The 26,573-nt window shown below is 45.2% G+C and overlaps 1 protein-coding gene across 1 annotated transcript in view; it reads left to right on the top strand.

Annotated features, from left to right (window-relative positions):
- Positions 1 to 246: 246 nt before the first annotated feature.
- The window catches only part of LOC144683582 (signal peptide, CUB and EGF-like domain-containing protein 3), a 421,925-nt gene continuing 395,598 nt past the window's right edge, over positions 247 to 26,573 (top strand). The window contains exon 1 of the mRNA XM_078546743.1: positions 247 to 564. Within this exon, the coding sequence (XP_078402869.1) occupies positions 465 to 564 (100 nt within the window). The 5' untranslated portion in view covers positions 247 to 464. The remainder of the gene's footprint in view (positions 565 to 26,573) is intronic.

The raw sequence follows: 26,573 nt of genomic DNA, 5'->3' as shown, positions 1-26,573 counted from the left end.
CTCTCTCTCTCCAGCAGGAATTTCTTTGGGGCAGCAGCTGATTGTAAATTCCTGCAGAGACTGGAAGCATTGCGTGTGTCTCCCTCCTCCCCCTTTTTTTTTGGATTCAGTGTAAGATTCAGAGACACCCTCTCCATCTCTGATTTTCTCTCTCTCTCTCTGTCTTGAATGTGTCTTCACCCCAAGCCCCCACCCCCCCCCCCCCAACCACCAGCCCCCCCCTCTCCTCACCTCCGCTCCCTCCCTCCCTCTCCTCCCTCCCATCCCAGACCTTGTGTTAAAGCAATGAGCAGGACAGAGCAGATCTTTCTGATCCCACAGAGGGCGATCTGACTGACGTGGGAGGCTTCGACCGAGGTTCTTTTCAGCTCCATCAGGACTTTCAAGAGGAGAGAGAGGGAAGGGAGGGGAGGGGAGGGGGGGAAATTTGCGTCTCATCCCTTCTTGGAAAGGCTTATCTGAAAATGCAGAGCAGAATGGGGACTGTCCGTCTGTCCGGCTGCTACTATTTGCTGCTGATTCTCTTAAACGCACTCAGCACCGCGGGAAGCAAGGCTAACCAAGGTAAGGAAGCCTTAAGGATCTCTCTCCTTCCTCCACCACCCCCCCCCCCCCCAATCCCCTTCACTTTAAATATATATTTTCTCCTGCAAATCTGTTCACCTTTGAGTTTCAGATCATGAAATGGAGAAGGGTCTGCCTGATTGTGCAAGGGATTCGTCTATCTGTATGTGTGAGACAGGGCATGTGTTTAAATAAGATCAACAATTCTACTGAGGGGGGAGAGAAAAAAAGCAAACTAGGCTGGATAACATTTTTGCAATTTAGGTTCAATTTAAAAACAATCTGTGAGTAACTTTTAAATGTCTAAGTAACCTGGATTAATGCCTCAATTAAACACCTGGAAAAAGACTGACAATCTTTGAAGTATTTTAACTATGATCTTTATTCTCTATTCTCATAAAAGCACTATCCTTCAAACATGACATGTTCAGGGTATCTTCTTTCTCATTCTAGTTTGATAAAAGTTTGCCACCTGTGTACATTTTAAAATGTTGAAGGGAAATTTGTCACAGATCTTTGTGAGCCTACCAAATAATTACGACATGGATTATTTAATGAATTCTTAATGCACACTGGCTTTCGATAATTGTACACTTTAGGCAAACTGGCTACTTACAATAGCTACAATAGTAGATGTAAGAATCAGAACAGTATATAGATATTTATATAATGTCATACATTCTTTGGTGTTGGGTAAATTCAGCGTTTAGTATTCTTCACACATTTACATAGGGCCAGAGAGTGCCAATTAATTGATTTATAATTGGCTCATTATCTTGCAAACTGTAAGTCAGTAGAAAATTAAATAATCAATTGGCTTGTCACAGATCCAGCCAGCACAGACATAGTACAATACTTACCAACACACACTCAAATCTGGCTTTTCAGATCCTGTTTTACTTGTGTCTGCTGACATTGTAACAATAGCAAAACAAACACTGCAATGTGTTTTTAGTCTTTAGTTTATTAGCTGGCCGATTGACATATGTATTTGCTGAAAAATGTAATCTGAACAAGCTGGGACTTATTCAGTATGATGTTGACACATTACTGTGCAAAGTGCTGAGTGAACATTTAACCAAGAATTTGCACCACTTTGAGCACAGTTTAACGTAGCTGAATATATGGTTGTTACATTAGATTGACTGGGTTTGATACTGTGCTGTGACTAGCCAACAAAGCATTGTAAAAAGCTGTGGCATGTAAGTGAGCACAGCATGTGAGATACTTCTCGTTGTTTGAATAATTTTGAATGGATGGATGGTAAATTAGTGAAAAGCTAATTAATTATTTTTCTTCTGTTCTATCCTGAAGACAGTGGTTATGGTTCCCTGTGTGCTGCAATGATCTGGTACCTCACTCAAACTGCCATTCACGTATAAACAACCATTATGTGTCAGCAACTATTTAACTGTGAGGGGCATCACAGCCCAGCCCCAACATTTATAAATATTTCAACAGGAGTCATTGAGCAGTGACTAGGAAGAGGCATCCCAGCTGATTTCCCCCTTTCCCTAACCTGAAGGCACTGAGGCCAATTCTGGTGCTCCAGTTACTGCCTAGGTGGGATCAACTAAAAAGGCACAGACCAGAGATCGACTTTGCTGGTCTGTGTGGATCAGTATCACTCTGGGTTGTGTCTCCAATGAAATGTCCCAAAGAGCTAATTTTTCTAACCATATCATATACTGTTTTTAATCACTTGTTTTGTTAGATGATGAAGCATCCTTGCTGGTATATGTATGTCATCTCATTTCTTAACTAAACATTTCGTTCTTTAACAAAAAAGTTTGGTGCAGGCAGTCCTCTGTAAAACTCCTTTCAAAGAGAATTAGATAAATTTAAATCAGCACTGTTAAAAATATGATTGGACTTGTAATGTGAGAGTGGGGCTTTAACTGTTTGACATTTATTGATTGTAAGAATGGGGTAACTAAAGTACTAGAAGAAATTAAGAGTGGTACTGCACATTGTATACATTTGATACAGCAACTGAAGAATTAAATCTCTTAGTTTTTAAAAAAATAACTGTTTGATTGTTTCCTGAGTATTTCACAACAACTGTTGGAAATTCATTCAAGTACAATAATCTTGTAGCCTGCTTCGGAATATTACCCAGTTTAACCTTGAGTGCTGACGTTCTTGGTGCAGAACAAAAGATGTTTTCCATTATGGATGCTCTGCATGTGCAAGTGAGACACCTCTCATTAAATGAGTGGGTTGTAGGTCATCCACACTTACTTAATAAATGGGGTGGTGGTGGTGGTGTTGGGGGGTGGGGGGAGGGGGGGGGTACGGTGTGGTATGGTGGATTCGGATAGTGAAATGAGTGTACCGGTTGCTTGAAATTAGTTGTTAATTTTTAACACTCTCCATACCCCATATACTAAGAGGCTGGCAATATCTTGAACGCTTAGGTTTCAAATAATCAGGTTTAGCAAATTGTCACCACTCATTAGTGAACATTTTCTGCAAGAAATAATTAATGTAATTTCTCAGCTTCAATCGGTCTCCTTTTATACAGTTTGATGAATAGCAGTGAAGAGTTGGATTCCAGTGCCTGACCTGTGTAGTTTTTATTATGTTGCTTGTAAACACATGAATCAAAGATGTTTTCATGTACAATATGAAGCTGTGGAGCTCTAGCTACGATTTGTTAACCCTAACATGAGTTTAAAGATTGTCGGCATGCAATCTCTTTAATTTCTTACAGATTCTCCCAGGGCTGTCTCAAAGGTAGAGGTTCATGAAGGAATTTGGTTGCGTGAGTGACAACAATGCTGTGGTACCTCATCTAAGAGATCAATCTTTAATGTGTAAAAAAAAAAAATTCTTTCGAGTTATCAACAGTCACAGATTGCAACTCTTTCGAGTACAATCACAGTTCTTGGTTTCCGGGAGTGGGACATGAACCCACAACCCTCTGATTCAAAGGCAAGGGTGCTATGAACTGAGCCACAGCTGACACCTCCTTTAATGTGTAAACTGGGACTGAAGAGTGTTGCCAGGTTATTGGCGATCGGGGTGGTCGGGTGTGGTGGGGTGTGGTGAGGGTGGTGATTGGGTCCTCACAACTGAGCTTCGTCCAGGGCTTATCCAATAATGGTTACTGGATAATGTTCAGAATTGGAAACCCTTCCACCATCACCCAGCCCCCCCAATTCCCCTTTTATAAGCTCAGGGGCGCCAGCAATGGTCTTGGGGTCCCTAGTGCTTCCCTCTGAGGTCAGAAAACTCAGTACTCATCGAGGATTGAAGCTGGGACTTGCTTGATTTTGTACTACGTTGGGTAGTGCATTTACACAATGAGCTAGGGGGCACTCATTATTTACAATGCTGATATTTAATATAAAAACAGACATAGAGCAAAGATTATTTAAACACAAACAAATTCAGTGCTACTTTACATCAGCAATATGCAAGGGCAGCTCTCTTATCACAATGATGTGTTATATCATAATGTCTCTGGTTGTCAGTGTTGTGGGAATCACCCTGTTTATATAATAGGGAAGATTCAGCAGCAGTTGGAATAACTACAGCCATGTAGTTCTAAGCCACAATTTGTAACCTTGTTCATAGGCAGTACTATCTTATTGACTGCACCGTCAGCCTTGACAGCTGAATGATCCTAGCACACAAAAGCCCTTTTGCTGAATTTCTGTAGGTAATGTGCTGATCTACTTTGTACCATCCAATTGATTAAAAAATTTGTCAGTTCAGTTTATGGACCATGATCCTACGATTAAGTAATTTGAGCCTGGTGCTATTGCTGTTTGTTGCTGTGCCACTCACTGGCTATTGGCAAGAAGTGATTGCACCCTGACTGCAATGAAACTGCCCAATGTAAGCTCCCCAAGTATACTGTAAAGGTTTCAACTGGCTCAAGTGGAGCATAAACACCAACCTAAACCTGTTGGGCAGAATGGCCATGAAGTTATGCTGTACTCTATGTCATAAAATGAAACAACAGTGATTAGGGAGTGCTTTAAATACTGCTGGGTTACTGACATACCTGGGTTTGTTATTATGCTTTTCAATCTATAACACTCTTAAATCTGTATAAAATCATTTCCAACCCATGTACCTACTTGCCTGTATAAAGTATGTAGTTCAGGATGCCTGTTCGAGATCAGAATAAAACTAATCAAATTAGGGAATGATAGAAGTGGCTCAGGCAAATCTATTAATGTGGCTAAAATAAGTTTGAGATCAGCTGACAACCTTAAGTATTATGTAAAATATTTATGATTTGATTAGGGGGCAATAATCCTATTAAAAGAGAGATTAGTGATGAATAACAATATGGGGGAAAAATTAGTTAATTAAGGATCACAGATGGGGGATTGACAAAGAAACTTATTATTTGCTTCCATCAAAGGGGATAAACGACTGATGTCCAGTTTTTCTTTTTTGTGGCTTTTGTTTCTGAGAGTGGAAGTGCCATTATTCAAAGCCACAGTAAATCCTATTGTGCACTAACACACAGCCAAATTAGTGCTACTTATGCAAAGGTTTCTCTAAAATGATGCACAGTAGGGGCACAAATAGCGGGTTAAGGAGCATTTTCTATAATGTTTAAGAGATTGTTAGGAAGGCTGAAATCCTGATACAGCTGCATTCCAAAACTCAGCTCAAAGTTTATTGTGGAGTAAGTTTTCTCTGGATTTCTGCATTGCATTAGTGTGTGTGTTTGTGTGTGTCCTGTGTGTGTGAGAGAGAGAGACTGTGTTTGTGTGCGTGTGTGAGAGAGAAAGAGACTGTGTTTGTGTGTGTGAAAGAGAGAGAGAGACTGTGTTTGTGTGTGTGAGAGAGACTGTGTTTGTGTGTGTGAGAGAGTGTGTGTGTGTGTGTCTGTGTTTTGTGTGTGTGTGTGCGTGTTTTGTGTGCGAGAGAGTGTGTATGTGTGTCTGTGTGTGTATGTGTGAGAGAGAATGTGTGTATGTGTGGGAGTTTGTGTGTGTGTGTGAGAGAAAGTGTGAGTGGATGCCTGTGTGTGAGAGTGTGAGTATGTGTGAGAGTGTGTGTCGGTTTTGTGCATGTGTGAAAGTGTGTTTGAGTGTGTATGTGTGAGAAAGAGTGTGTGTGTGTGTGTTTGTGTGTGTGAGTGTGTTTTGTGTGTGAGTGAGTGTATGAGAGTGTCTGTGTATGTGTGAGAGAGAGGGAGAGAGTGCGTGGTGTGTGTGTGTAATGATTTTAGAGCTTTTGAGAAAGCTGTTCCAACATTTTGGACTGTCTGAAATTTCTCCAGTATGGCAACAATGCTGTTTAGATCAGAGCACTGGAATTTGAAATATTCTTCAAGCTTATAAGTTTTCTTTTTTTTCTCTGTGCTGCTCTTTGGTTCCTCTGAGGATGAGATTCTCTCCCCTTCCCCTTTCCTGGTCCTCCTGTGTCACGCGACCTGGCTGAGATATGTGCAATGGGTTCCCAGCTAAAGTAGTTAATGCTCTGTTGATTACTGCCTTTTGACAAGAAGAGCTGGGTGAATATCTGGTTAGGAATGGGATTGAGGGTTATAAAGATAAATAACAGATAGAGGTAATTGAGTTCTGTGTGGAATACGATGGCTGTGGAGCTGTTGGGACTATGGGAAATGTCATGGCAAAAGGACACAAATGGTCATGGATGAATAATGTTGTGCTAGGCTATGCTGGGAAGTTTCACTAGATTGACCTTTGGGAAGGGGGCAAGGACAAGTCTGCACAATCTTTCCTCAGGAGATTAAACAGGTTGCACTGACGATTTACTAAAGTAAAATAAACTCAACAAAAAAACCCAGCAAATGCTGGAAATCTGAAACAAGAACTGAGACTGCAGTTAGTCAGCACCTGCAGAGAGGGAAAGACAACTTAATCTATCAGGTGGAACCCTTCTTCAAAACCAAAAGAATAAATTCTTCGTAGAGCAACTTATACAGGCTCAGCAAAAGGGGCCAGGTCGTAAAGGGCTGAACAGCCTTTTCTTCTGTGATTTCTTACACACAAAACATTCTTTCCTTGTCTGATGTATTTTGGCTTTGATCTTAGTTCCATATTGTGACACAGTTAAGATCAATGTGTAGAGGGTTGGGTTGTGGACTTGGATCTTTCAATTTTACTTCATTTCATTCCAGCTTTATTTCTGATACATTAACCTTTTGTCTAACCCGGTTATCATGGGTGAATCACAGAAGATGAGGTCACTTCATTTCTGCCAACCTGACTATACTGGATTTGTCTAAACCCTGGAGCTCCATTGCACACAGGTGCACACTGACCTGACTGTCCTTGTGCAGTGAAGATATTAAAACCAAAACTTGGGCGTATATAAAATGCTGACCCTTTTCTCGGGGGTATTAGGTTAGTTGTCTAGTGATCAATTAATACTAAAGAATACACTGATACAATTTTGCTGAGTACTTTTGTGCATTTTCCTAAGCTGAAAAATTAAAAATAAAGACTTTCAGCATTTTTGAAGCGATGGTGCCCACTAAAATAATGGCCCAGGTCTTCAGGTCTCCTGATACACTGACCTCTGTGGGAATTGTCCAGGAGGTTTGAACTTCCGACGGGCAAATCCCCTGCTCTCTGGGACCCTCTGTGAAAATCTCCGACTCTGAGTTAGAGACTTGGGATAGTTCTGTGGGACTTACCTGAATATTAGACTGAAAATCCTAGTCTAACTCCTGGGTAACAACAGAACTGGCCCTCTAATCACTCACACTGACTCCCCCGACCGCCCTCTCCTCGACCCCCAACTACCCCCCTGACCCCTGATGAATCCCAACCTGACCAGACTAACCCCATACCCTACAAACAACACCTGACCTGATCCAACCTGATGACTCCTACCGACTGCGCTAATTCCGACCATCCCACTGCCCCCTTGACCAAACCTGATTACTCTCCACCACCCAAATACACCCAGCTGACCTGACCTGACTAGCCTCTGATCTGACTACCGCTTCCGATCCAACTTGACCACCCACCTCACCCACCTGCCACATTACTCACTTGCCACCTCACCCATCTGCCACCCTATCCACTTACCCACTTTCCTCACTCACCCTACCCACCCTGCTCATTGACTCAGTCACCTGTTCACCCATTAACAAACATTCACAATGGACATTTAAATTTACCTTACAGCAGCTAGTGCTGTAAAAAGGGGGCGTGTCCTCCTGATGCTACTTGGCTGCGATGGAGTTTTCCGATGGATTGTACACTCCACATTTCTGGAGAAGCTGGGCTGGGAAGACCTGGCCAGAAATGTGGAGATGTGTCGGGCACTTATAAACATGGTTGGAGTGGCGATTGCCGTTTTGCCGAAGATCTGGACTGATATAATTGATTGCATGATGTTTGAAAACTGATCAACTCCATACATCCTACCCTAATGTAATCAAAAATTGTTCTGAACTTTACCTGGCACTACATCAACCCTCCAGCTTCCAGTGCTCAAAAATCTTAAAAACTAAATATACTTTCCTTCCCGACTCGAGTGACCTGCGATAGCCCACCTGCCTCAGCACACATCCTGTGCTTCTTCAACTCTTCTGAGTCCTCCACTAACTGTGCTGCATCATTGCTCCACCTCTTTACCAAATGGAACTCTTTCTAACTCATTTTGCCTTGTCAGTCTTTTCATTTCTTTCAAAATCTCTTAAAAATCCAATTCTTCAACATGCGTTCAATGCCCCGTTCAATATACCTCCACTTAGTTCAATGACCACTTTCTTCACACTTATAATTTGTTCTTTCGTTGTCCTGCATTTTCCATTTTTCACTGGCTCCCCCCTGAAGGCACTGGTTCCACCCAGAGGATTGGCAGTGGTCATTTAGGCCTAGCTGAGGGATTGGGGATTAGGCCTCTATCAGTGCTGCTGCTGACATCTCTTGCCATCCCCTGATGGAGAAATGCATTATATACCATGGTTCTGAGCCACAGAGATCACAAAGATTTGATTCTTGGCTTGCTTTAAGGTATTAATCTCAACGGTGCCTTGAGCATTCCTGCACTGGGGCTGAGGTTAGGCAGAGAATCAATTGAGTGTTCCTGTTCCTAATTGCTACACAGTGACCTGTCACAAGTACAGACTTTTATTGGCTGGAAGGGGTGCAGCTTGTCGTAGTCCTTAACACTCAAATTTCTTGGTTTGACTTAAACTACCCTGAGTACTCTGCATATCTTGGCTTGACTTAAACCCAAGGAGAAGACATGATCTGAAACTCACTTGAGGTACATGTAAGATCACTTCCATTGAAGGTGCAGCCTAGAATAGATCCACTCTTACCACCAATTAATGATCCACATCGGTCCAGAGGTTTCATTGTCCTCTTCAATGACCCTTTCTTTCCTTCACCACTCCTCCTCTCTTTCTCAGTCTCAGCATTAAAGAACAGAAGCTCAAATATATGCCATCGTGTTCATATTATATTGTGTTCAAAAGTGAAAAAGTGCACATTTACAGTGATGCAGATCCCAGTGAACCACCCTATCCAATTGGATGGGAGGACCTCCTGATGTGAGTGTGTCAGTGCCAGTGGAGGCTGCTCTGTGGTGTTTGCTGTGCTGTTGTTTTTTCAGTGCCATTGCTGGACTCTGGCGTTTTCCCTCCATGTCAGAATCTATGGGAGACACAAGAAGAGATCATGGGCAAGGACCAGCCTTTGAGAGCAGAAGCTTCTGCATTGCTGAGGCTCTGGCATGATGTTGGATGGGGAGGAGAGCACTGCACATTGCAATATCTTTTCACTCTCTCCACCAGGTATGCCCATCTCTCCTTCCCCAACCTGCTCCTGGGGTGGTGGGGAGGGGGCTGGGGGGTGGGGGTGGGGGGGGTCACCTTTTCAATCTCAGCGTGGAGTCTGGGCACTCCACCTGCTGTCAGAATCTTTGCTCTGGCATTGTGAACTCTTTTCCCCTGTAAGGACGAAAAAGAAAGCGATAAGGCACTGCTGACCTCTGTGACCAATGCCAGTTCTTCGACATAGGAAGCTGCATGTCACAGTGCTAGCAGGTCCGCAACAGTACGAGGGCTCTGAGCCTTGCTGTGGGGTCAGTAAGGGCCCTGGCTCACATTCCTCCCATGTTTAGGAGCACCATACATCCTCAGGTTCCTCAGCTGGACTGTCTGCTGGAAGTTGGATAGCCAGAGGCCTGTCATCTGGACCTGGGATTTCACTCACCTTGCCAGAGCATGTAAAGTCATTGAACCATTTCTGGCACTGGACCCAGTTCCTCTTGACCACACTTGGGCTGCTGACAGCCTCTACCATGTAAAGTCATGCCAGCTTGAGTTGGGAGGATGGTCTTCTCCTGCCGCCATCTGGAAAAAGACCTCCCTCCTCTCCCATATTGTCTCCAGAAGGACCTCAAGGTCAGTGTCGGAGAATCAAGGGGCAGCCCTGCCAAGGGTACCAGCCCTATGCCTTTTTATTTGATGCCCTGTGCATCCATTCTTTCAGTCAGATGGCAGTCTCCGTAACGGCTGCCATTGTGTGTCTAAATGGAGCCTACACTTCTTCAGTCAAACCTCCATTTTCTTCCCCCTTGGCCGCTAATGGCCACCCAACTGGCCCTCCATCCGATGAGCTGCCCACCTCCGTGAAAATCGCAGGCTGCAACTTCTTCCTACCCTCCACCCCGTGCCCATGTTTCCCACCGCCGCACGTTGGGAACCTAATTTCAATACTTTAGCATCTCATTATAAACCCTGCTCGTCAGAATCATCCCCCCCAACGCTGGACCATCCGAGCACCACGCCGACGTGTTTCACAACTGTACATTAGCGACGTGCACCTGGCGAGCTGCACTTCACGCGGGACTGCGAGGTTTGTTTACCTGCCTTGCTTCAGGCAGCACTCGCTGTCATCAGCACCAGACTTCGCAGACAGCACCACATCACTGTTGGGGACTCACGGGCAGGGTCTCTATCTACCAGACCAGCTGTAAGGTGGGGGGTGGCTTTTCAATGGCTGCAGGGCTAGGGCTTTCTTGGGGAAGGGGGAGAAGTGGCCTTGGGCAAGGGAAGAGGCTGCAGGGTGAGGGCTGTACTGGGGAAGGGCCTTATCCCAGTGTGTGTGTGGGGGCAATGTTGACCTGTGCAAGTGGCCTCAAGATGGTGTGGGCTGAGGAGGCAGTCTCCAGAGGAGATGAGGTCTGATGGAGATGTGAGGCTGTGTGTGAGGGAGTGAGTAGTGATATCCCTTGAGCTGGCAGTGAGTGAGATGCCAGTGAATGTGTGATGGCCTTGTGAGTGTGTGAGTTTAGAGTGATGAGATGGTCCCTAGCATGGATGAGATCATTCATCTGTTTTCTGCACTGGATGCATCTCTTGTGTGCAGTGTTGGCACTGACCACCTCTGCCTCCGCCTCCCAAGCTGGAGTGGTGAGACTGATGAGCCTCCTGTGGCCAGAGCGGGGGTAGAGGACATTGCAGTGGGCCTCCACAAAGTCCAGAAGATATCTCAGGGATTGTCAGTGAACCTGGGAGCTGCGGTCTTCTTGATGTTTGGGGCCATGTCTTCACCAGAGCAGTCCTGGGCTGCAAGCATTGAGAAGAGTGCGCACGGCTGCAGTTTAAGTCTGGCGCCCTGCGTGAAGAAGCAGTGAGGTAATGGCATGGCGGGCAAATCGGAAGCCGCCCGCCATCGAGACAGCGTGTTCCCTGTGGCTGCATAATTAATGAGGTGAAAATGGGATGATATGGAGTGAAAACCCACCATTGTGGGTTGTTCTTTTACCCGTCCATTACCGCACTTAGTGCAAATCTGGGACAATTCTGCCCCTAATCTCTGTTTCCTGTCACTCAGCCAACTTTGTATCCATTCTGTCACTGAAGGGCTTCAACTTTACTCGTAAATCTATTATGTGGTACTTTATCAAACACCTTTTGGTAGTTCATAAACACTACATCAACCTCGTAGCCCTCATCAACTCTTTCTGTTATCTCATCAAAAAACTCAAATCAATTTGGTTAAGCAAAATTTACCTTTAAAATTGTCTCATTGCTGGGATATGAATCACAGCCATAGTGTTCACCTTGACTCTTTTTACTAGGGATCAAAACCTGGACCTCCCTGGCCAGTTATTCACTGCATAATTTCAGTGCATGTCTGAGGGTCCAGTTTCTGTATCTGACTGAATACAAACTCTCCTGGTTTCAGTGGTTGTCATGTAATGGCGATGCTGGCTGGAATGTGTGCTGCCATCCCTTAACACAGCCTTGCATCCATCACTACATAAAGATAGATATATGAATAAAGACTGTGTTATGTAGGCTATGTTATACTTCCCAGTGCCTATGTTGAAAGAAGTCTAGTTTGAAGGTACTGACTCACCATAAGTTTGAAACTGTGTTCCAAGATTCATAAGGGAAATCCAAGATGAACTCAGCATATTTCTCTACTGCATTCACTGCTCCCAATGTGGTCTGCTGTACACTGGGGAGACTAAATGCAGACTGGGTGACCGCTTTGTGGAACACCTTTGCTCAGTCTGCAAACATGACCCAGATTTTCCTGTTGCTTGCCATTTCAACGCAACATCCTGCTCTCTCATACCCACATGTCCATCCTTGGCCTGCTGCAATGTTCCAATGAAGCCCAAAGCAAACTGGAGGAAAGGCATCACACCTTCTGAATGGGTACATTGCAGCCTTCCAGACTTAACATTAAGTTCAACGACTTCAGACCATGGACTCTCTCATCCCTCTTGACTCCATTTTAACTCCAATTTCTATTTATTTATTTATTTTTAAGGTATTTAGTGATTTGTTCATTTTTTTATCCTTTTCCCCAAACCCCTCTCCCCCCACAGGGCCATCTGTCACTGGTTTTTATATTTTGCTTTCACAGCGTGCTGACCCTTGTTCTGCTATTAACACCTCCTGCTATCTTACCTTTATGCCACTATCAGCACCTTCTTTACTCTTTACCACGACCATTAACACTCACTTTGTCTTGTGTCGATGACATCTTTGTCAATCTCTCCTTAGCTGTCACCTATCCCTGACCTTCTATCTTGTTCCACCTGTTCCACCCCCAGTATAAAATCCATCACATTTCTACTTTAGCTCTGAAGAAGAGTAAAAGGGACTCGAAACGTTAACTCTGTTTCTCTCTCCACAGATGCTGCCAGACCTGCTGAGTTTTTCCAGCATTTCCTGTGTTTATATTTCTCTATTGTTTAATTTAGTCTTCGTCTGTAGTCTTCAGTTACTAATAGATTATTTCTGTTGCTGTATAATGCAAGCCATGATAGCATTGTTTTCCTTTGGATAATTGGCACTAACATTAGCAGTAAGGCCCCCTGGGAGTGTATCAGCATTTACAGGGGAAACACCGCATGCGTTTAAAGTTTGAAAGTCTTTGCCTTTCACGTTTGCGCTATCAGGTCAACACTCAGCGTCCTACTACATAACGGTAAGAAAACTAGAGAGTCCGGAATTGCCTGCCATGAGATTTAGGTAGTAATTTCACATTGAGGTTTTGCAGACATTCGTGAAGTAATCAAGCTTTCTTTTTGTGGTTTGTGTTGTCATCAGAATTGTTCAGTTAAATAACTCCCTTGCAGGTCCCTGCCAACCATCTATTATCCTGCACTAATAATACTGGTGCAGAGATTCCCTGTGTTCTGCTCCTTCACTGTGGTCCCAGTCATGGTAACTGAGGGTTCAATTCTGGGACTTCTCATGTACTTTCCAGTAAATGATGCATAATTCTAGCTGAGGAAATAGTTGGGTCAGATTTGCCGGGGTGGGGGGTGGTTGTGTGTGTGTGTGAGAGATAAATAAACATAAGTTGACATATTCCAGGAAATTAGTGTAATTTTTTTTTACAGCAGACTACCTAGAAATTGTGTAGGAGGCATCTCGTAGTTTTACAAAAATCCATTTTTTGCTTCTCATTTGCTTATGTGGATAAATGCACCATATGATGTACTGAGTGAGGGAGGTCGCAGATTCAGGTCCCAGTCTGTGTTGAGTTAGATGATCTTTGACAAAGAGGGAGGGATTGAGGGGTGTATCATTGGCTGCTGTGTCTTTGGGTTAGGATGTGGGAATGAGTTAGTGAGGTGCACTGCTCATAAACACCATCCAGCAACATCTTCCAGAAAGTATATTTGGTGTTTCACCACATTTGAATAGTATAGCGCAACAAGTGACAACTGCTCACTTGGGTAACGTAGCAGAGAAATGCTAATGTTTGTCGAGTGGACCTCAGCATGAATCACCACCTTCATGACAGAAGCGGAGGAAATCCTACACTGTTACTTATTTTGCTTTTATTATACTCTCCCTATACCCTCCACCTTCCCTGGGTGAGAGGAGGGAAAGAGATCTGTTCCCAGGCCTCTGTTGATTCAGTGCTGTATCAGTGACAGTGTACGAGAACAACTAATGGTAGCTGGGGCCCAGTTTTCCCTCCTCCATATTGGCCGGTATTGGGGAGAGTGTGATTAATTTGGATTGCTCTTGCAAAAAGCAAGCACAGATCTGATGGGCCAAATAGTCTCCTACTGCCTTGTAACCTTTAGTTTCATGATTGAGGTCAGAAATGGATTGTGTGACAATTGCCGGAGTGCCTAGTAATCCTACATGTTCATGCCATGGCACTTGGCATTTCAATGTGGTGTTTCACTCTGTTTCTATCTTTACCCTGCAACTCTCAATATTACTTTAAGAAAGAAGTGAGCTTTGAATGGTCAGGCAGTACATTGTAATTCTTAGTCCAATAGTCAATTCTAATGCAAGGTAGATCTCCTACTGAAGCATCATCTTCAATGAGGATAGCATCACAAAAGATAAGCACACATGAAGGAGGTCACTTGACCCATCTAGTTCATTTGTTCAATGGGAATCATTCGTAAACTTGGCATTCTGTTTGATCCTAAGCTGAGCCTTTGACTCCATGTCCTCTCCATCATGGGACCACCTACTTCGGCTTCTGTCAGAACTCCTGTCTCTGCTCTTGCTGCAGCTTATCTGCTGCTGAAACCCTCATCACTGCTTTTGCTATTGCTCCCTCCAGACTTGGTTACTCCAATGCTATTCCCCTGCCCAGCATTTTCTACCCTTTGTAAACAAGTTCATCTAAAACTCTGCTGCCTTGGAATGTGTTACTCCATTAGAGGCACCATATAAATGCAATTAATCTGTATTGGCTGACCTCATTTTTTAAAATTCATTCATGGGATGTGTGCATCTCTGGAAAGGCCAGCATTTATTGCTGATCCCTAATTGACCTTGAGAAGATGGTAGTGAGCCATCGATGCCTCAATTTCAAAACTGTCATCCTCTTGTTCAAATCTCTCTGTTGCCTCACCTCTTCCTATCTCTATAACCTCCTCCAGCTCTAAACTCTCCAAGAACTCTGCATTCCCCTAACTCTGGTCTCGTGCAGCCTCCACTCCCTTTGCCCAATCATTGACGGCTGTGCCTTCACTTGTCTAGGCCCTAAGCTCCAGAATTCTCTCCCTAAACCTCTCTTCCACTTTAACACTCCACCTTAAAATCTACCTCTTTGACTATGCTTTTAGTCATCTAACCTTATATCCCCTTTGGTTCTGTGTCAGTTTTGTTCAGTTTAAACTGCTGTGAAGTGTCTTGGGCTTACATTAAAAGTGCTATACAAATGCATGTTGTTGTTGAACTACTCCATCCCTTACCCCCATTACAGCATCCAATTCTTCAACAATTCTTCAACAGCTTCAACAATTCTATAGTTATTGCTGTCACTAAAATACCTGGAAGCCCATTCTACTTATTAATCACTTTCTTTCTTCCCACCTACCTGCATTGTGATCCTGCTACATAGGCAGCCATGGACAGCATGGAGGCAAGTCACTATTAGTCTGACATTCCAGTTGATCTGAATGAATTGGGGACAAGTTAAACTATAGGTGCGCAAGAGTGATTTTTTTCTTTGGTTTCAGTAACTAATACATTCCAGAAATACAGTAATGTGATTTTGGTTTTATTTTAAAATGAAACTTACCAATCATTTTCATAGCCGTAATTTTTTGATTGAATTTACAACAAACTTGATGAGTCTTTCTTTCTCCTTTCAGCTCTCGATTCCTTTTTTAAATATCTGTAACTAGTGCCCATAGCACTGTCCAGAGGTAGCAAATTGATAACAATAATGTGGTGGAATGTTCTACTTATGGATGTGTGATTGCTAATCCAACCCTTAATATTGCACCAAATTCAGTCAAATGGTTCACATTGGTGCTACATTTTAAATTAAAAAATGACATATCTGCATTGAAGTATGAGAACTAAATCTAGGTAAAATCCTGTGTGTGAGTCCTTTAATGTGGGGAGGCTGTCGTGCTGCAGCTACCACACAGTTCTGGCTGAACAAGTGACGCTCCTGCTCTTATTGCCTGCCATAGGCGTATTGGAAGGATTTGTGGGTTGATAATCAACCTATTTGGCCACATTATGAACACACCTTCTATGGCTATCAAGTCCTAGAGTGGGACTCGAACTTGGAGCCTCTGGCTCAGAGATAGGGATGCTATGACTGCACCACAAGACCTTCCGTTTCCTATACAAAGCTGCAACATAAACTTTTATAATGTGAATTCCTATGTAAGCAGTTTGTGGTCAAGATGCAGTTGCAGGCCAAAAACAAAAATACCTGGAAAAACTCAGCAGGTCTGGCAGCATCTGCGGAGACGAACACAGTTAACGTTTCGAGTCCGAATGACCCTTCAACAGAACTAAGTAAATATAGAAGAGAGGTGAAATATCTTCTATTTTTACTTAGTTCTGTTGAAGGGTCATTCGGACTCGAAACGTTAACTGTGTCCCTCTCCGCAGGTGCTGCCAGACCTGCTGAGTTTTTCCAGGTATTTTTGTTTTTGTTTTGGATTTCCAGCATCCGCAGTTTTTAGCTTTTATCTTGCAGTTGCAGGCCTCTTCCCACCACTAGGTGGTGCTAGTACCTTAACAAAATAAAAACAGAATTACCTGGAAAAACTCAGCAAGTCTGGCAGCATCGGCGGAGAAGAAATCAGTCAACGTTTCGAGCCCTCATGGCCCTTCAGCAGAACTGAAGCATAGTTTCAACAAGGGAGAAATATAAATTGGTTTAAGGTGGGTGGGGGGGAAGAGACACATTGAGGGTGTGGTGTGAGCAGATAATCAAAAGATGTCAGAGACAAAAGGGTCAAAGAGGTGTTGAAGGTGGTGGTCTTTGTCTGAGAAAAGTGCTAATTAAGAATGCAAGACAGGATATTCAAAGTACAGCTCTAGTGGGGGTGGGGTGGAAAGACTAAAGGTTTTAGTTTTAGATTTAAAAATAATGGAAATAGGTGGGGAAAGAAGAATCTATATAAATTATTGAAAAAAAAGGCGGGTGGGGGGGGGGAAAGAAACGGGGTGGGGATGGGGGGAGGGGGAGTTTAAGATCTAAAGTTGTTGAATTCAATATTCAGCCCAGAAGGCTGTAAAGTGCCTAGTCGGAAGATGAGGTGCTGTTCCTCCAGTTTGCGTTGGGCTTCACTGGAACAATGCAGCAAGCCAAGGACAGACATGTGGGCAAGAGAACAGGGTGGAGTGTTAAAATGGCAAGCGACAGGGAGGTTTGGGTCTTTCTTGCGGACAGACCGCAGGTGTTCCGCAAAACGGTCGCCCAGTTTGCGTTTGGTCTCTCCAATGTAGAGGAGACCGCATTGGGAGCAACGAATGCAGTAGACTAAGTTAGGGGAAATGCAAGTGAAATGCTGCTTCACTTGAAAGGAGTGTTTGGGCCCTTGGACGGTGAGGAGAGAGGAAGTGAAGGGGCAGGTGTTGCATCTTCTGCGTGGGCATGGGGAGGTGCCATAAGTGGGGGTTGAGGAGTAGGGGGTGATGGAGGAGTGGACCAGGGTGTCCCGGAGGGAACGATCCCTACGGAATGCTGTCAAGGGGGGTGAAGGGAAGATGTGTTTGGTGGTGGCATCATGCTGGAGTTGGCGGAAATGGCGGAGGATGATCCTTTGAATGCGGAGGCTGGTGGGGTGATAAGTGAGGACAAGGGGGACCCTATCATGTTTCTGGGAAGGAGGAGAAGGCGTGAGGGAGGATGCGCGGGATATGGGCCGGACACGGTTGAGGGCCCTGTCAACGACCGTGGATGGAAAACCTCGGTTAAGGAAGAAGGAGGACATGTCCGAGGAGCTGTTTTTGAAGGTAGCGTCATCAGAACAGATGCGACGGAGGCGAAGGAACTGAGAGAATGGGATGGAGTCTTTACAGGAAGCGGGGTGTGAGGAGCTGTAGTCGAGGTAGCTGTGGGAGTCGGTAGGCTTGTAATGGATATTGGTGGACAGTCTATCATCAGAAATTGAGACAGAGAGGTCAAGGAAGGGAAGAGAAGTGTCAGAGATGGACCATGTGAAGATGATGGAGGGGTGGAGATTGGAAGCAAAATTAATAAATTTTTCCAGGTCCCGACGAGAGCATGAAGCAGCACCGAAGTAATCATCGATGTACCGGAGAAAGAGTTGTGGGAGGGGGCCGGAGTAGGACTGGAACAAGGAATGTTCCACATACCCCATAAAGAGACAGGCATAGCTGGGGCCCATGCGGGTACCCATAGCCACACCTTTTATTTGGAGGAAGTGAGAGGAGTTAAAGGAGAAATTGTTCAGTGTGAGAACAAGTTCAGCCAGACGGAGGAGAGTAGTGGTGGATGGGGATTGTTGGGGCCTCTGTTCAAGGAAGAAGCTAAGGGCCCTCAGACCATCCTGGTGGGGGATGGAGGTGTAGAGGGATTGGACATCCATGGTGAAGAGGAAGCGGTTGGGGCCAGGGAACTGGAAATTGTTGATGTGACGTAAGGTGTCAGAGGAATCACGGATGTAGGTGGGAAGGGACTGGACAAGGGGAGAGAGAAGGGAGTCAAGATAACGAGAAATGAGTTCCGTGGGGCAGGAACAGGCTGACACGATCGGTCTGCCAGGACAGTTCTGTTTGTGGATTTTGGGTAGGAGGTAGAAGCGGGCCGTCCGAGGTTGGGCGACTATCAAGTTGGAAGCTGTGGGAGGAAGATCTCCAGAGGAGATGAGGTCAGTGACAGTCCTGGAAACAATGGCTTGATGTTCTGTGGTGGGGTCATGGTCCAGGGAGAGGTAGGAGGAAACGTCTGCGAGTTGACGCTCAGCCTCCGCGAGGTAGAGGTCAATGCGCCAGTCAACAACAGTACCACCCTTGTCAGCGGGTTTGATGACAATGTTGGGGTTGGACCTGAGAGAACGGAGTGCAGTGAGTTCAGAGAGAGACAGATTAGAATGGGTGAGAGGAGCAGAGAAATTGAGACGGCTAATGTCACGCCGACAGTTCTCAATGAAAAGATCAAGAGAAGGTAAGAATCCAGAGGGAGGGGTCCAAGTGGAGGGAGAATATTGGAGGTGGGTAAAAGGATCCGTTGAACGGGGAGAGGACTCCTGCCCAAAGAAGTGAGCACGGAGACGAAGACGGCGGAAGAAGAGTTCAGCATCATGCCGAGAATATTGAATATTGAATTCAACAACTTTAGATCTTAAACTCCCCCTCCCCCCATCCCCACCCCGTTTCTTTCCCCCCCCCCACCCGCCTTTTTTTTCAATAATTTATATAAATTCTTCTTTCCCCACCTATTTCCATTATTTTTAAATCTAAAACTAAAACCTTTAGTCTTTCCACCCCACCCCCACTAGAGCTGTACTTTGAATATCCTGTCTTGCATTCTTAATTAGCACTTTTCTCAGACAAAGACCACCACCTTCAACACCTCTTTGACCCTTTTGTCTCTGACATCTTTTGATTATCTGCTCACACCACACCCTCAATGTGTCTCTTCCCCCCCACCCACCTTAAACCAATTTATATTTCTCCCTTGTTGAAACTATGCTTCAGTTCTGCTGAAGGGCCATGAGGGCTCGAAACGTTGACTGATTTCTTCTCCGCCGATGCTGCCAGACTTGCTGAGTTTTTCCAGGTAATTCTGTTTTTATTTTGTTTTGGATTTCCAGCATCCGCAGTAGCTTTTAGCTTTTTGTTTTTATCTTGGTGCTAGTACCTTGTCCTGTTACCTGTGTACTAAGTCATTGTTGGCAACAAGTAAAAAATTGGGGCGCTGCAGCATTTCTGCTTTGCTAAAGCAATTAGCTTTAAACTTTCTTGATCCTAACTTCTCTCTTCCCACCTCCTTCTGTCACCACTGAAATTTCCTCTCCAGTCCCAACTCTAGTCCAATTCCCTCTTGGCCCTGGCTGTCCTGTTTCTTTGATGCTAATGATCATTTTATGCTACCTTGCTTCCCTCCATTTTATCAGCTAACTAATTATTTTGGGTGTTCTCATTCCTGGAGCATTGATGAGTTTGGGTAGCGAAGGATTGCTTCTGGCCAGCTGGTACCAGAAAAATGCTCAGATTTGAAGCAAAGGCGAGGTTACTGCAGTCAGATGTAGGAGGTGTGAGGTTGGGGCAACAGATGTAGGTCTATTCATGTAGATATAAGAGATTGGGAGGAGCAAGATGTGACAGAGATTTGTATAAATATTGTTGCTGCTCTTGAGCGAGGGGGCTAACACATCAGGAAACTGGCTGTTGGATACAGCAGATCGTAAAGAGATGGTAGGAGAGAGAGTGTTGAAGGAGAGGGAATAGACAGAGAGAACACAAGATTAGATGGGGAAAATTGTGTGGACAGTTCAAAGGACAGAGAGAGAAAGAGAGGGTTAAGCAAGAGGGAAATATTGAGATCAGGGTGCAAGAGAGTCACATCAGACACCAGAAGTCTTGCAGTAAGCAATATCATGGGGATCTACGAGTATGAAAATAATTTCTCTTTTGTGTTTATTGTGTTCTTTCTCCATTGTCTTCTGGATGATTTTCACAACCTTATTGGAACAAATCATTATCAAAGTATTAATCATCATTTAGAAAGGTATGGATTAACCAAGGACATTCAGCATGGACTTGTTAATGAAGGTCGGGTCTGACTAACTCGATTGAATTTTTTGAGGAGTAACAAGGATGGTCGTGTGTTTGATATAGTCTTCATGGATTTTAGCAAGGTCCCGCACAGCAGACTGGTCAGAAAAGTAAAAGCTCATGGGATCCAAGGCCAAGCGGCAAGTTGAATCCAAGATTGGTTCAGTGGCACGAAGCAAAGGGTCATGGTTGACCAGTGTTTTTGTGACTAGTAGGGCTGTTCCCAGTAGGGTTCTGCAGGGCTCAGTACTAGGTCCCATGCTGTTCATGATATATGTAATCATTCAGACTTAAATGTAAGGGGCACAATTAAGAAGTTTGCAGCTGATACAAAAAGGATACTTTCCTTTTTTAGCCGAGCCATAGAATAAAAGAGCAGTGAGGTTATCCTAGAAGTGTACAAAACGTTATTTGGGCCTCAGCTGGACTACAGTGTACAGTTCTGGTCATCGCATTACAACCTCAATGATGGCGGAGTCTAGCAAATCAGTGCAAAAGACAAGGCTGAAGCATTTGCAACCATCTTCGGCCAGAAGTAGATGATCCATCTCGGCCTCCTCCTGAGGTCCCCAGCACCAAAGATGCCAGTCTTCAGCCAATTCGATTCACTTTACATGATATCAAGAGATGGCTGAAGGCATTGAATACTGCAAAGGCAATGGGCCCTGACAACATTCCAGCAATAATACTGAAGACTTGTGCTCCGGAACTAGCTGTGCCCCTGGCCAAGCTGTGCCCCTAGCCAAGCTGTTCCAGCACAGCTACAACACTGGCATCTACCCTGCTATGTGGAAGATTATCCAGGTATGTCCTGTCCACAAAAAGCAGGACAAATCCAACCCGGCCAATTACTGCCCTGTCATTCTACTCTTCATCAACAAAGTGAGGGAAGATGTTGTCGACAGTGCTAGCAGGCAGCAGCAGTAGTAATAGCCTGTTCACTGATACTCAGCTTGGGCTCTGCCAGGGCCACGCCAAACTTATTACAGCCTTGGTTCAAACATGGACAAAAGAACTGAACTCTAGAGAGGTGGGGTGAGAGTGACTGCCCTTGACATCAAGGCTGCATTTGACCAACTGTGGCATCAAGGAGCCCTAGCAAAACTGGAGTCAATGGGAATCAGTAAAAACTCTCTGCAGGTTGGAGTCATTCTTAGGACAAAGGAAGATGGTTGTGGTTGTTGGAGGTCAATCATCTCAGCTCCAGGACATCACTGCAGGAGTTCCTCAGGGTAGTGTCCTCAGCCCAACCATCTTCACCTGCTTCATCATTGACCTTCCTTCCATCATAAGGTCAGAACTGGGAATGTTTGCTGATGATTGCACAGCACCATTTGTGACTCCTCAGATACTGAAACAGTCTGTGTCCTTATGCTGCAAGACGTGACAATAATCAGATTTGGGTTGAAAGGTGGCAAGTAACATTCATGGCACATGAGTGCCAGGCAATGACCATCTCCAACAAGAGAGAATTTAACCATCGCCCCATGACATTCAATGACATTACTATCGCTGAATCCCTCACTATCAACATCCTGAGAGTTACCATTGACCAGAAACGTAACTGGATCAACCTTTTAAATACGGTGGCTACAAGAGCAGGTCAAAAGATGGGAATTCTGCAGCAAGGCACAAACCAGGAATGTGGTGGAATACTCCCCACTTATCTGGATGAGTGCAGCTCCAACAACACTCAAGAAGCTAAACTTGACACTTAGCTGTCAGGACAAAGCAGCCTGTTAGATTGGAATGCCATCCACCACCTTAACATTCACTCTGTCCATCACCAGCTCACAGTGACAGTAGTGTGTACCAAATACAAGATGCACTGCAGCAAGTCTCCTTTGACAGCACTTTCAAACCCCACTACCTCTACAGAATCACAGAATCACAGTGCATAAGAGGCCCTTTGGCCCATCGAGTCTGCACTGACATGTGAGAAACACCTGACCTACCTACCTAATCCCATTTCCCAGCACTTGGCCCATAGCCTTGAATGTTATGACGTGCCAAGTGCTCATCCAGGTACTTTTTAAAGGATGTGAGGCAACCCGCCTCCACCACCCTCCCAGGCAGCGCATTCCAGACCGTCACCACCCTCTGGGTAAAAAAGTTTTTCCTCACATCCCCCCCCAAACCTCCTGCCCCTCACCTTGAACTTATGTCCCCTTGTGACTGACCCTTCAGCTGCTCCCCATCCACCCTGTCCATGCCCCTCATAATCTTGTACACCTCGATCAGGTCGCCCCTCAGTCTTCTCTGCTCCAACGAAAACAACCCAAGTCTATCCAACCTCTCTTCATAACTTAAATGTTCCATCCCAGGTAACATCCTGGTGAATCTCCTCTGCACCCCCTCCAGTGCAATCACATCCTTCCTATAATGTGGCGACCAGAACTGCACACAGTACTCCAGCTGTGGCCTCACCAAGGTTCTATACAACTCCAACATGATCTCCCTACTTTTCTAATCTATGCCTCGAATGATAAAGGCAAGTGTCCCATATGCCTTTTTCACCACCCCACTAACATGCCCCTCCGCCTTCAGAGATCTATGGACATACACGTCAAGGTCCCTTTGTTCCTCAGAACTTCCTAGTGTCATGCCATTCATTGAATACTTCCTTGTCAAATTACTCCTTCCAAAGTGTATAACCTCACACTTTTCAGGGTTAAATTCCATCTGCCACTTATCTGCCCATTTGACCATCCCGTCTATTTCTTCCTGTAGCCCAAGACACTCAACACTCTACCACCTAGAAGGACAAGAGCAGCAAATGCCTGGAACTCCCTTCTGAACGGCACTGTGGGTGGACAGCAGCAGTTCAAGAAGGCAGCTCACCATTAGCTTCTCAAGGGCAATTAGGGATGGAAATGCTGGCCTTGACAGTGATGCCCACATGCCATGAAAGAATAAAAAAAAGGATGTGTTTGTACCAGGGAGGATACTAAAGGGTATTGCTTGGAATGGAGGATTTTCGATATACTGAAGATTTAGATGTACGAGTGCTGATTTCTTGGGAAAAGAGGAGGCGGAGGGGAAATTTGGTTGAGGGGTACAAAATTGAGGGGCCTAGATAGAGAGAAAATGAAGGACCTATTTCCTTTAGCAGAGAGATCAATATCTAAGCGGAATAGATTTAAAGTCATTGTCTGAAAGATTAGAGGGGAGTTGAAGAGAGATTGTTTTATTCAAAGGGTGGTGGAGGTCTGGAACTCACTGCCTGAAAGCGTAGCAGAGGCAGAAACCCTTAACAAATTAAAAAAAATATTTGAATATGCACTTGAAGTGCCATAATTACAGGGCCTGGAACTGGAAAATGGAATTAGGCTGGATAGCTCTTTTTCATCCACCACAGGAAAGATGGGCTGAATGGTCTTCTTCTGTGCTGTAGATTTTCCATGGTTATGGAATTGTGCATTAAAAGGAAAATATTTTAAAGTATAATGTTGAGCACAGCGATGTCTGACTTACTCTCGAAAGCTAGTGTATTGCTGTCATTGATTAGTGTACAATTGATTCATATAATAGTCTGTAACATCAGAGCTGCAGGGTGTCGGAACCGGAGGCTACCCCAAAGATGCACTGGGAACTCCCCCCTCCGCCAGAAGTCTCCAAGTAAGGGTTGCTCGGCAATTGCTTGGGAAGTTCAAACTTTCTTTGGGCAATTACCCTGCAATCGGAACTATCCAAAGTGTGATTTAAATCGCAAACTTCAGATGGTTCAGACTGTCCTAACTTTTCCTGGGTAACTATTCTGTTAAAAGAATTAAAACCACTTCTAAGTCCTGGGTAACTATAGCACAGCTCTCCCAATGTGACCCCCTGTATGACCCCCAACGGGACCCCCCCACAACCCCCGCCACCACTCCCACCACCTGATGCCCTCACTGAGCATCCCCCCATTGACCACCCCCCAGAACACTCAATGGCCATCGCCCCCCCCGACCACCTGACCCCCAGACTGATCACCTGACTCCCCGTGACCACCTGACCTCCCCCACTGACCCCCCTGACCAACCAATCTCCCTGTCCACCCGACCTCCCTCTGCTAACCACCCGACTCCCACCTCCCCCGACTAACTGACCTTCCCGACCACCCCCACACTGACCACCCAACTTCCTATCCACATGACCGACTGACCACCCGACCCCCTCGACCAACCAACCTTGGCTGTTCACCCGACCCCCCCCCCACTGACCAACCAACCCCTCCCACAACTGACCACCCCCCAACTGACCGCCCAACCCCCTCTCCCCCTCCACCCCATTGACCATCCGACCACCCCCCACTGGTTGACCGACCGACCGATCCCCCCCCCCCACCCCCACTGACCAATCGAACCTCCCACACTCCCAATCCTGCCCAGTTTCCTATGGCAGCTAGTGCTGTAAAAAAGGGGCGTGGCTTCCTTATCTCCCACTCTCCAGCCCTCGACACAATGCCTCAGGACAGTTCTCGCCCTGCTTGAGTTGGAAGGGCGGGTGAGAAAGGAGCAGCTGGATGTCCAGGTAAGAAACTAGGAGCAGGATCTGACTCTTGATTGACATTCCACAGATGTTCAGGCCCAATGTGCTGTCATCTTTGCATTTTACTAGCTGGATTTGTTAATGTTGGTCATCTATACTTATGGTGCTGACCTTCACTCTTTGCTCCTGACTTCCTATGAATCACAGTTAGGAATTTGGGATGAGGAGCCAAGATCAGTTGCTTTAAAGTATTGAAAGCAAATGCTAGAGATTCTGGGTTGGATTTTCACTACTGAGGCAGTAGTTCGAGTCAGGAAAATTCCCAACTCGGCGGACCTGCCACAGTTTAAAGCCTCCTGTCACATGCAATTTCCATTCTGTGGGGGCGGTTGTGGGTGCCGGAATAGAGCCAGGGGCCGTTGTGGGTGCCGGAATAGAGCCAGGCCTGCCAACCCTGGAAGAAGTTCTTAGGCAGCCAGATTGGCTGGTGAGTGCCGAGGCAGGCTAGTTAGAAGGCCCACCTCAGTTCTCTGGGACTTCATCCCAGTTGTAACGAAAGCAGTTAGGCTCTCTAGACCTCACTTGTCACGCCATCTCTCCACTCCCCCCCCCCCCCCCCCCCCCCCCAACCCCTGACCCCTGCACCACTCCCACCCAGCCTTTCCCCAAGGCCCCTCATACTCTCCATACCAACTCAATGCAAACTCATACCCATTCTGTGCCCATCTTCCCAGTATGCACTTAGTACATAACTAATGAGTCATATAATAACAATGGCAAGTGTGGAACTGCTGAGATAAAAAGAAACACTCATTCAGAAATGTTCTTTGAAAAAAAGAACTGCTCTTCCTACAACACTAAAAGTGTCAATCAGGCAAACAATTAAAATATCAACAACAGAGGCTTCAAATACTTCATACTTCTTAATCTTGTCCATATAAACATTTGAGGCATTGACAAAAGTGATCACAGAACAACTTATTATAACTGCATAAAGATGTCAATCAAGTAAAGCTAACAATTCACTTCATTTGTCAAAACAGATTCCCTGCTGAGCTGATGCTTTTATTGATCTGGGCTCTCAGCTAAGCATATATAATGAAGTGAGGTGGAAACCCAGAAGGCCAGACATGGGCTGGGGGCCATGAAGCACAAGTCATGGAGAAGCTGGCCCAACTTCATGAAATTTGTGGTTGGCTAGGTGATACCTGCCCCCACAATGGAACTAGCCAGGCCGGGAGTGCAAGGCTTGGGCTCGCTATCTGCACCCCTATCCTGTGCTGGTGAAAATTGCTGTCACCAGGAATGGGGGCAGGAATCCCAGAAATGAGTCTTGCCTGCCTTCAGTCTTTCAGTCCTTGCTTATCTGCAGTAAATATCTAACCAAGTAATCATCTTTAGAACAGTTTTAATGCCATGCAGGGCAAGAACAAAAGATGAAGATCATGACTGAAGTTTTTAAGCTTTTTGCTGCTGACAGGTGCAGTGAAACATTTAATCTCCTCGCCACACCCCACCCCCAACTCCCTTCTCAGGCTCACTGACTTTGTTTGCAGACGGTGCATTGTGATACTGAAATAAACATTAATAT

The sequence above is a fragment of the Cetorhinus maximus genome, chromosome 8, assembly GCF_964194155.1.
Source record: "Cetorhinus maximus chromosome 8, sCetMax3.hap1.1, whole genome shotgun sequence".
NCBI classification, from domain to species: Eukaryota; Metazoa; Chordata; class Chondrichthyes; order Lamniformes; family Cetorhinidae; genus Cetorhinus; species Cetorhinus maximus.
This window is presented reverse-complemented; position numbering and strand designations above follow the sequence as displayed.